This window comes from Guillardia theta (genome assembly GCF_000315625.1).
Source record: "Guillardia theta CCMP2712 unplaced genomic scaffold GUITHscaffold_119, whole genome shotgun sequence".
In the NCBI taxonomy this organism is placed as follows: domain Eukaryota; class Cryptophyceae; order Pyrenomonadales; family Geminigeraceae; genus Guillardia; species Guillardia theta.
The window spans coordinates 81,653-92,489 of NW_005434555.1; the positions used below are offsets into that span (position 1 = coordinate 81,653).

Consider the following 10,837-nt stretch of genomic DNA (forward strand, 5'->3'; position numbering starts at 1 on the left):
TCCCCTCGCTCCCTCCGCCTCCCTCCGCTTCCTCCGCTCCCCCCCCCCCTCCCCTCCGCTCCCCCCCCTCCCCTCCGCTCCCTCCCCTCGCTCCCTCGCTCCCTCGCTCCGGCATGTTCGGCCGCCTTTCTGCTCCTTCTATGTTCCTCCATAGCTGGAGGGCTCGGTGTCCCATCGGGGCAATATGCAAAACGGCAGGACCATATCCGGTGAAATTAAGTTATTTATTTTAACTTTCTTTAATCAGGATTTGAAGGAGGTTTCAACAAGAGGCCACAACGAGCGCATATCCAGTGCGACCGTACGGGACCCCCCACCCCCTCATGAAGTACCCCTACCCACCTATCATTTTTGACCCCCACAACTAACACCCGCCCACACAAAGCCCTTGGTGCTCTTGTCGTGCCAAAACACTACCTACCCTAAATTTTGACCACCCACCCATCCCAGGTGTGGGCAAGGACCCCCTCTCGAGAGCTCCAAGATATCCTTTTCTGGCTCCCCACGTCATGCTCAAGTCACGTTACTGACTACCTGTATGACTCATGGGTCACGAGTGGGTGGGGGGTCAGCTACAATCCCGACATGCGCACCGTCTAGGGGAGGGGTGGGGTCTAACGATCGGCTGTCAGACTTGGTCTATTTTTCCTATTGCCTCTATCAGTAAAACCACCAGGTGCAGCTCGGTGGTCAGGAGACCGAGAAGAAGAGAGCTAGAGGGTGGTCCGGAGTATTTTGGAGTAGGGTACTGAGGAAAAAGGGGGTACTGAATCGATGATCCAGGGGTGGTACAACCCTCTACTCCTCCTTTCTATCGCGGTAGAGCCAAATCCCTCCTAATAAAATACTTGCCACTGCCACTCCCTCCATTCCTCCGTTACACCCTACCTCCCTCCTCCCTCCTCCCTCCTCCCTCCTCCCTCCTCCCTCCTTCCTCCTCCATCCTCTCTCCTTTCTCACAGTATATCAAATCCTACGTTCCAAACCTTCCAACTTCTCCAACGCCTAACTCCTCTCTACTTCCATACACATCCCATCTCTCTTCCCTCACGCCCTCTAGCACTGCTTGTCTGTTCCCTGCCTCGTACCTCACATCCTTCCTATCGCCTTCCCTTCCCTTCAGGACATCACGCGCTTGTGACATCCTTGTACCATGAGCATCGACGAGCCCGACACGGCGCACTCGAGGGAGGACGTCGCGAGGCATCGCGAGCTCTCGAGCGAGCAGAGTCAGGGGGTGCAATCGAGGTCAGAGAAGAGGGGATACGACGATGGCGGCTTGCGTGGAGGGGGCGGGAAGAGGCTGGGGAGCGTCGGGGCCGCGGCGAGCTCAGACATGCTTGAGAGCGTGTTTATGCCATGGCGCGCTGCGGGGGCGCAGAGCTTCGAGGATAGGGAGATGGAGGAGGCATACGGGCAGTTTTTCATTGACTCCATGTACCGCGGGATGGTGCCTTTCATGCAGTTTATCCTTGCAGTCGCTAGTTGTTTCCAGGTAATCTACTTCATGTCAAGAGCATGGAAGCGGCGGCCGCTGCAGGCGGAGGACTTGTTCATGCTTGTGAGGATGGGGATGATTGGGGTGGGGTGGGTATCAACGATGCGGTGGAGCCGATGGACAGGGGAGGTGAAGAGGAGGGCATCGAGGCTGATGGTGTGGATGGTGAGACTCAGAATCTTTGCACTGATGGCTGAGCACCTAATCTCGGACGTCCCCTTGGAGAAATCCTTCCTCGCAGTGTTCACTGTCTCATTGTCGTCGACAGTCTTGTCGTGGAGCTGGAGGCATCACGTTCTCAACACGGTGGTCCTAACGCTGTCACGTCATCTGTCAGTTTTTTTTCAACCGGAGCTGCTTCAGAAGCGAGGGTACGAGCCCGCCTACTTCTGCGTGTTCTTCCTCATCTTCAATGCCGCCTCGCTGCTGTCGCTGTCGCTGCACGAGCGCCACAGGAGCTCCTTCCGGAAGATCTGGGACCCAGCCAAGAAGGACTGATGGACGTGGGCAGAGGTGGAATGGCAGGGGAGCAGTGGGAGCTCTGGGACAGCTTGAGGGTCTAGAGGACCACGAGGCGTTGTTTACAGCTGTGGGGCAGTTTTGCGCTTCTTGGTGGGCGGGGTGTCGAGTCCGCGCTTCTGGAAGGAGAAGGGGATCTCAGCTCGCTTGATAGCGGCCCACCATCTAGAGGCCAGTGGGGTCAGCGAGAGATGAGAGGTAGTTTTTGATAGAGGAATGAATATTAAGTTGGTGTGATGTTGATGGAATGCTGATTGAGCATCTCAACAAGGCATGTCACTTACCTTGCAAACAATAAAATCTTGTTTCAAGATGCTTTTCGAAGTCAAGGCCTCTTCAGGAAGAATCGTTTCCAATTTCTTACTGTCAATGTTGTCGTTGATCTGACACTCAATCTCGTACACATTTTGTCGCAGTGATTGCAGTCAATTTTGATGAAATGAGATTGAGCAGGTTACCAATGTGGTACATCTTTTCAATGTCATGTATTCCAATCGCCGCAGAGAATGTTTGTAAAGGATATTTCAGTGAATCGATTCCTCGATGCTGTTGATAGATACGAGGTCAACTCGCCAAACAAGTCCAAGACCAGTTTCCTCCTGCACTTGTCCTGCTCCATCGCAAACGTTCGCAGATAGCTCGTGGAGTTCTCCACCGCCACTTTGTTGTCTTGACTCAAACCATGGAGGTAGAAGTCGTCGTTGTACAGTGACTTAGAAAAGTCGCTGATCGGAGAGGTTAAACCGCCCCTCCCATGTTGTTCTCTCAGCCATCAGATACAGGAGTATGTATAGAGTAGCAACGACTACCTTGATCAATCATGACAGCTCAACATGTGATTGGGTTTCTTTCATCTGCCATGTGGCTGCTTGCCTCGACCATCGTCCACTGATATTTCTTGCCATGGACACCACCAGTAACGTGACCCGGTGTCGTGACTGATCATCCGCTTCCGAAAGCCCTTTTAACCCTGGGGGTAGGTGTGAAGGGATGGGTATGACCTTATGGTACTTTACATATTGTCATCACTATAGAAACTGAGAAGGATAAGGCAGGCAATGATTGGAAGCTCATACTATGTCGGGATATTAGGGGGTGGGGTTTATTTGGGAGGGCGAGTAGGGGTGTACGTTCGAGGAAAAAGAGGAAATGGAGGCAAAGGTCCACACATGGTCCAGTTTTGCTATAGTGTCTATTAGTAAAATTGCCAGGTTACGCTTCCAAGAACAAGTTGAAAGCCATCAATCATAAAACAGGGGTGGTAGTGGTCAATTCCCCCAACCAACTCGTTTTTCTGCATCTTCCTCTTCCCAGTCAGACTCCGATCTTCGTTCCAACCCTCCTGCAACACGCTCCTATCCTACCCTACTGCCTAACTCCTGTCCACTTCCATACACATCCCATCTCTCTTCCCTCACGCCCTCTAGCACTGCTTGTCTGTTCCCTGCCTCGTACCTCACATCCTTCCTATCGCCTTCCCTGCCCCTCAGGACATCTCGCGCTCGTGACATCCTTGTACCATGAGCATCGACGAGCCCGACACGGCGCACTCGAGGGAGGACGTCGCGAGGCATCGCGAGCTCTCAAGCGAGCAGAGTCAGGGGGTGCAACCGAGGTCAGAGAAGAGGGGATACGACGATGGCGGCTTGCGTGGAGGGGGCGGGAAGAGGCTGGGGAGCGTCGGGGCTGCGGCGAGCTCAGACATGCTTGAGAGCGTGTTTATGCCATGGCGCGCTGCGGGGGCGCAGAGCTTCGAGGATAGGGAGATGGAGGAGGCATACGGGCAGTTTTTCATTGACTCCATGTACCGCGGGATGGTGCCTTTCATGCAGTTTATCCTTGCAGTCGCTAGTTGTTTCCATGGGATGTACTTCATGTCAAGGGCATGGAAGCGGCGGCCGCTGCAGGCGGAGGACTTGTTCATGCTTGTGAGGATGGGGATGATCGGGGTGGGGTGGGTTACAACGATGCGGTGGAGCCGATGGACAGGGGAGGTGAAGAGGAGGGCATCGAGGCTGATGGTGTGGATGGTGAGACTCAGAATCTTTACAGTGCTAGTTGAGAATTTTCTCTTTGACGTCTCCTTGGAGAAATCCTTCCTGTCTGTATTTGTCAATTCTTTGGCGTCGACAGTCGTGTCGTGGAGCTGGAGGCATCACGTTCTCAACACGGTAGTCCTAACGCTGTCACGTCACTTTGCAACTTTCATCCGGCCAAGTCTGCTTGAGAAGCGAGGATACGAGACCGCCTACTTCTGCGTCTTCTTCCTCATCTTCAATGCCGCCTCGCTGTTGTCGCTGTCGCTGCACGAGCGCCACAGGAACTCCTTCCGGAAGATCTGGGACCCAGCCAAGCAGGACTGATGGACATGGGCAGAGGTGGAATGGCAGGGGAGCAGTGGGAGCTCTGGGACAGCTTGAGGGTCTAGAGGACCAGGGGGCGTTGTTTACAGCTGTGGGGCAGTTTTGCGCTTCTTGGTGGGCGGGGTGTCGAGTCCGCGCTTCTGGAAGGAGAAGGGGATCTCAGCTCTCTTGATAGCGGCCCACCATCTACAGGCCAGTGGGGTCAGCGAGAGATGAGAGGAAGAGTGTTTCAAATAAGATTCACCTGATCTTGTCGTACCATGTACGCTCCTGCTCCTGCTCCTTGCTTGTCTTGTCTTGGTGTGGGATCTCCGCTCTTCCCACGATAGTAAGCATCATCTAATATATGAATTAATAAACGTTTTGTTAATTCAGCATAAAGCATCCCCTTCCTCGATCTGTCCTGTTCCACTCTCCCCCTCTCCCTCTCCCTGGTTCAACATTACCTCCTTCATCGGCAAAGTTTCTTGGTTGACGGGGTCTATTTTATGTACTGCTGCCTGTACGTTTGAGGTCAGGAACAACACCTGGAGTCGTGAATGATCAAGCACGCACCGCATCTTCCATAGCCTCCCATTCCTTCTGGTTTGGTAAGCAGCCCTCACCCATGTATTCCACAAGGCCTCGGAGATTGACAGTCTTGTTTGCATGCAGCAAAGCATCTAGTATGTGCCTGACGATGGTTTCAGCCTTGCCAGAGCATCAGACACAGTGCAGCCCTCGTCGAATAAAATCAAACCTGCACAGGCTTGCCGCTTTCTTGATTCATAGCAATGGCTTCAATATGTTCCCCTGCAGAGGAAAATTCACGATACACAGCACACTAAGGAGATGGTATTAGACCATTCTTGAATCTTTCATAGGATTGCTCCCATTTGGGTATCGTTCCTCCCCTCCCAGTCTACATGTTTCATCAGATTCATCATAATCCTGAAACCACAATGTAGTCATCTGCCGCTGACCTTGTAAACAGCGTATTTCCAGCTCTTCTTGGTAGTGAAGACTTCTTCCATGAGAAGCATTTCCATCCCGTTGTCATAATCGTCGTTCGTCTCCTCAGCTTCAGAATCCTTTGCTGACTCACTGTCTATATTTGCTTTCAAATGTGATGATATGAGGTCGGCCAACTCATCAATGTCGTTAATCCTGATTCCCGATTCTCTCAGAGCCTCTACGCTTTTTGCTTTCGAGTAGGCAATGCGCATTGCCAAGTGGTCTGGAAAGATCATGTGAGGAGAAACATTGATTTTGATAGCCTTCTGATTTCTCCACTCGATGATAGCGCTCAGCAGGTCTTCCAGCGTCTTTGCAAGATCTTCACGCCCCCGAGCTCGGTATTTCTCCAAGACCGCAATCCACATCAAATGCATATCCAACACAATCCCCTTGCCTTCCTTCAGCTCGTGTGCAGGAATCTGTTCGATCGCGATACCTCGTGCGGAGAACTTTTGAATCGCATCTGAGACCTTCTCCTCAAGTATTTTCTCTTGTTTCATAATCAAGGCTGGTATCGGAAGAAGCAAAGCCCGGGGAGACCTCAGGAACTCTCTTCCCTTCTCAGTGACAGCATATCCCTCCCATGTGTACTTCTGATACCTCTCGACACAGATTTTGATCAATTGCTTTTCTCTCAATGAAGCCAAGATATCTTTCAAACATTCATCCTTGCGAGAGACAGGCGATAGTTTTTGCCTTTCATTTCTGATCTCTTCTCGAAGTGCAGGGCAGAGTGAAGACGGCGCAGACTTGATTTCTCCTTGTGAAAGATACTGAAAGATTGCAGTCACAGCTGGATTTTTCACTCCAAATGCTTCAATCGCCCTGAGAAGGACAGATGCCTCCTTGCTGAAATCTCTCGAACTCGCCCCATTCGTAGCAATCTTAGCACAGTTGTCGCAATCCCCGCATCGATCCCCCCATGCTGATGACTCTCCAAAGAAGTCCAAGACCAGTTTCCTCCTGCACTTGTCCTGCTCCATCGCAAACGTTCGCAGATAGCTCGTGGAGTTCTTCACCGCCACTTTGTTGTCTTGACTCAATCCATTGAGGTAGAAGTCGTCGTTGTACTTAGAAAAGTCGCTGTCGGAGCAGATCATGATACAGTCAGACTGCAATCCATCTCTCCCAGCCCGACCAATGTGTTGGTAGTATTCCTCAAAGGTTTTGGGAGCTCCGTAATGTATGACACATCGAATATCTGGCTTGTCGATACCCATTCCAAAGGCAGTAGTAGCAACGACTACCTTGATCACTCCCGTCAAGAACTGATGATGCGTTGTATCCCTTGCCTCCATCTTGTCTTTTCCATGGTAATAACGAGCTGTTATCTTATTCTCCGACTTTTGCAAAATAGCAGTACATAACTTCTCCGCCTCTCCGGTGGTAGCAACATAAACTATTGCTGAGCCTGACATTTTCGATAGAATATCACAAATATAATTTACATCTGCAGCAAACGTCTGTTTCCTGCTAACAGTAATCTTCAAGTTTGGCCTATCACAAGTAGACACACTGATGATAGGAGATCTTAGATTCAATATACTGAATAAATCATCGCGAACTCTTGGCACAGCACTTGCCGTCAAAGCCATGATGGGAACATTGTCGAATGATTCACGTAGCTTCCGTAGCAAAGCATACGATGGTCGAAAATCTACACCCCATTGTGATACACAGTGGGCCTGCAAGTACAAGAGAGAATCAGATCCAAATGGGCATTGTTTGCAGCAAAATCACCTCATCAATAGCAAAAAGAGCGAGCTGTCCTGAACTAGCAAGAGCCTCAAGTTGATTCAAAAATCCACCGTCAAATATTTTCTCTGGGGTCAAGTATAGCAATGCACAACGTCCACTGCGAGCAAGGTTTTCCGCGTCTGGATCTTTGTTCCCTTGCCCAAGGAATACAGCTGCCCGCTTCCCCGTTGGCATCAATGACCCAACCTTGTGGTTGATTGCATTCACTTGGTCATTCATCAAGCTGATCAGAGGGGAAACAACAACGACTGTCTTGTTTGAGACGAAGGCCGGCAACTATCATACAAGGTCACATCTAGAAATTTCGGAATCAGAGCAAACCTGGTAGCAAATACTCTTGCCCGATCCAGTAGCCCAAAAGACAGCAGAATCCCGCCCTTGAAGAGCTGCTCTGCAAATGACCTCTTGCTCTCCAACAAAGCTACAAAAACTTCCTTCAGAATTTCACAGGCACAAGAACGCAACACCACCTCTCGAATCCGAAGAAGTGCTTGAGTTTTTGCTTCAGAACGTCTTGGGAAAACGCATCGCTCCTGTCGGGTTGATGGGTGAAAGGACGGGACGCCCGTACCGGCGACATCAGTCCTGGTCTTTTGGTTGAGTACCTGTTCTGAACTTTGTAAGGACTTGTCCCTCTCAGAGGTTCAGGGCTCTCAGGTATGAGGCATAAGGTAGACAATAACTTTCCCGCAAAGACAATGTGATGGAAACCGCAAATTCTCTTGCCGAAGCGCATTATCAGCCTAACATGGTCTAGGATCCTGAATAACTCCAGCCCAAATCTGGAATCAACCTTCACTTTGTGCTTCGACAGGGGGAAAGGAATAAATCCGCAACTATACGTCTATCCTCGATCCAACCATTTTCTCGTCCCCCCCCCTCCCTCCCAACATCATCCTCCCATCGTTGCTTCCATCTCTTCGTTCTACTCCTCTTCATTCGTGGTTCTCCTCCCTCCTCTCTCCTCGCTCCTCGCTCCTCCCTCCTCCCTCCTCGCTCCTCGCTCCTCGCTCCTCCGTCCACCAGGTCGTTCGCCATTTGCTACAAAAAACGCGGGAAACGTCCCAATGAGTGGTGAAATATTGGAAGGGGTAGGGGGTCCTCAACCATTGAAAAGGTATGCAAGGGTAACTAAGTACCGGTTTAAAAGAAGTTAAAGTTACGGGTACTATGGGCAAAATCAAAGGTACTCATCCTCGGGGGTCTTTACCTGGGGGTAGTGGATACCAGGGGGTGTTTTCTAGGCTCGCGGGGATGGCGGAGGCGGCGGAGGCGGTGGTGCAGCAACTGCAGGAGATGAAGAACGAAGCGAATCAGCTGGGAATGAAGATCAACGAGCTTGACCAGGTCTCTTCCATCCTTCTGCTCCTTGCAACCCTCCTGCTCCTCCCCTCCGGTCACTCCCGCGCTCCTGCTGCTCGCACTACCCGCTCCTCACCATCCCGCTGGTGCCTTTTATCCTTCTGCTTCCTCCTTGACGCACTTTCCCGTCTACTTTCCTGTTTTCCGTGCTCACTGGTTTCATCCTGCCTAAAGTCTGAACTTGTCTTGGTGATCTGTTTAATGATTCCATTTCATCGTTATACCTTCAACCTTTCCTGACCTCAAGTGCTCTCCCCTCGAATGCCTCTTCCCCAACCCAAGTCGTTTGTTTAATTTTCTCTGCCTACTGACCTCAACTCATGTTCTTCTTTCTGCTGTCTTGCACCCTCCTTCCTTCCGCAACACCTCGAGGGTTGCACTGATCACCATGTGCCATGGCTACTCCATCTCACCCTCTCTTGCTGCATACACGTAACACAGACATGCAAGCATAGCGCATGCGCATGACCCCACCAGGAGATCTGGTGGTTTGACGATGGAGTTTGCAGGAGCGCCACGAGCACAGCTTGGTCGTGGAGACTCTCTCAAAGATGGAGGGGGAGAGGAAGTGTTACAGGCGAGATATCTCAGTCTCCCTCTCCTGCCTCTTCTCATTCTTCTTAGGATGGTTGGCGGAGTTCTCACAGAGCGAACCGTCTCAACAGTCTTACCTGCAGTAAAGGAGAACATGGACAAGGCAAGTTCTTCACTTTCCATCTTTCTCGTCTCATCCTCTACGTACAGCTGCAGGCGCTCTGCGATGATTTGTACGCCAGGCTGCAGAAAAAGGAGAAGGAGATGCAGGAATTTCAAGCGAAGCACAACATTCGACTGCGAGATCAGCCGGAGAAGGCAGCTCCCAAGTAACAAGGCTGAGAGATCTGAGAAGAGGGGGGAACTGCGGGTGAACGTGGGGGAACGAAGGAGGTAGCATGGGTGGGCAAACGAGACTTCGATGAATTTCAATGATAATGAGAAGATTTAGATGCAAAGGGGTGAAGTTTAAAAACCATCGAGAACTCCTTTCTTTACCTGCTCCACGTCACCTTGGATACATGAAGTTTGCTTTCATGTATACCTGCTCAAGCGCCCATTGCTTCTCTTTCAGCTGCACCTTCAGCTCGCCCATCCTGCAAGAAGAAAGGAGGAACATGAAAGAGGAAAGAAGCAGTCGAGCGAGTGCAGAACGTTCGTGAGGGAGAGGAAGAAGTAGAGGTCATGACAAGACTTCGAATAGTTGAGGGTGACGTACTCGTGCGCTAGTCGCTCCATCATGCTGCCTCCGGCCTCATACTCTGCACAAACTCTTGAGTATTCGCAGGGGAAACGAGCAGCAGCACCGGCCAGCTGCTTCTCCAAGTTTGATTTCTCAGCTTGTGCCTCTGCTTTGGCTTGCTGGAGAAGCTCGAGGATCCTGCACGTGACGTAAAGTGGAGGCCAAGGCAGGGCAAAGGCTCCACACCTGCTCAGAGCTGGGACTGTCCGCGAGTTGTAAGTGTCATGTCGGATCTCTGCTTGTAGCTTGGCAACTTTGAGCACCTGCAGGTCAATTGGGTTTAGGGAGGGCGGACAAGACAGTGGGCGAGAAGATCGCGAGTAGGATAGACTTGGAAGGAGGAGGAGGAGGAGGAGGAGGAGGAGGAGGGAGCAGGGCATTAGACCGTGATGAGTCCATGCATGAGTCACCTGAGCCTCACAGAAGGCGAGGAGAAAGTCCTTCTTGGTCTCATCCCACTGCCACTTGACATGAGCCCAGCTCAGCCCCAGCTGAGACTCTCACCTTGGGCATCCCCTTGATCTTATACTCTCTAACGATCACCTCCATGTCCTCCACAAGGTCTGAGGCAGGCTTGTTATGCGCTCGCCCCAGCGGCTCCTGAGCCTCACCATGCTGGAGCTTGACAAGATTCGTGCAGATGTTGAGATGTTTCTCCTCCTGCGAGGTATGTCAGCGGGAGGAAGAGGGGGGGAAGAGGAGGGAGCGAGGAGAAAGGGAGTTCAACGCGGGGGAGGAGTGAAGAAGGAGGAGGAAGGAGGAAGAAGGAGGAGGTTTCACCGATCGGCGTACAGATTCACGGAGAGCCTGAAGCTCGTCCCTCTGAAGGCGCAAATGAGTGTAAGGTTGAGGAAAGAGAGGATGGGAAAGAACGCGATGCTCGCAGGCCACAGAGAAGAATGGAAGACGAGGAGTCAAGAGAGATAACAAGGAGGAGGAGGAGGAGGAGGAGGAGGAGGAGGAGGAGGAGGAGGAGGAGGAGGAGGAGGAGGAGGAGGAGGAGGAGGAGGAGGAGGAGGAGGAGGAGGAGGAGGAGGAGGAGGAGGAGGAGGAGGAGGAGGAGGA

At 51.7% G+C, this 10,837-nt stretch overlaps 5 protein-coding genes across 5 annotated transcripts; 3 read left to right on the forward strand and 2 right to left on the reverse strand.

Annotated features, from left to right (window-relative positions):
- Window positions 1-1,153: 1,153 nt before the first annotated feature.
- GUITHDRAFT_146191 (hypothetical protein) lies at window positions 1,154-1,996 on the forward strand (the record flags this gene model as incomplete). Its single annotated transcript, XM_005822762.1, has 1 exon — window positions 1,154-1,996. The coding sequence occupies one exon, from the start codon at window positions 1,154-1,156 to the stop codon at window positions 1,994-1,996; it is 843 nt and encodes a 280-aa protein (XP_005822819.1).
- Window positions 1,997-3,537: 1,541 nt separating this feature from the next.
- On the forward strand, window positions 3,538-4,380 carry GUITHDRAFT_117988 (hypothetical protein; the record flags this gene model as incomplete). Its single annotated transcript, XM_005822763.1, has 1 exon — window positions 3,538-4,380. One exon carries the CDS (start codon window positions 3,538-3,540, stop codon window positions 4,378-4,380), a length of 843 nt encoding a protein of 280 aa, XP_005822820.1.
- A 371-nt stretch (window positions 4,381-4,751) lies between these two features.
- On the reverse strand, window positions 4,752-7,714 carry GUITHDRAFT_146193 (hypothetical protein; the record flags this gene model as incomplete). Its single annotated transcript, XM_005822764.1, has 8 exons — window positions 4,752-4,880; window positions 4,936-5,070; window positions 5,120-5,172; window positions 5,224-5,281; window positions 5,343-7,061; window positions 7,117-7,410; window positions 7,456-7,555; window positions 7,605-7,714. 8 exons carry the CDS (start codon window positions 7,712-7,714, stop codon window positions 4,752-4,754), a joined length of 2,598 nt encoding a protein of 865 aa, XP_005822821.1.
- A 674-nt stretch (window positions 7,715-8,388) lies between these two features.
- GUITHDRAFT_117990 (Prefoldin protein, subunit 2) lies at window positions 8,389-9,363 on the forward strand (the record flags this gene model as incomplete). Its single annotated transcript, XM_005822765.1, has 3 exons — window positions 8,389-8,481; window positions 9,006-9,124; window positions 9,174-9,363. 3 exons carry the CDS (start codon window positions 8,389-8,391, stop codon window positions 9,361-9,363), a joined length of 402 nt encoding a protein of 133 aa, XP_005822822.1.
- Window positions 9,364-9,498: 135 nt separating this feature from the next.
- Window positions 9,499-10,321, reverse strand: GUITHDRAFT_117991 (hypothetical protein; the record flags this gene model as incomplete). The annotated part of the gene is made up of 7 exons (XM_005822766.1): window positions 9,499-9,528; window positions 9,575-9,626; window positions 9,749-9,791; window positions 9,837-9,910; window positions 9,959-10,035; window positions 10,183-10,230; window positions 10,277-10,321. 7 exons carry the CDS (start codon window positions 10,319-10,321, stop codon window positions 9,499-9,501), a joined length of 369 nt encoding a protein of 122 aa, XP_005822823.1.
- Window positions 10,322-10,837: the final 516 nt, after the last annotated feature.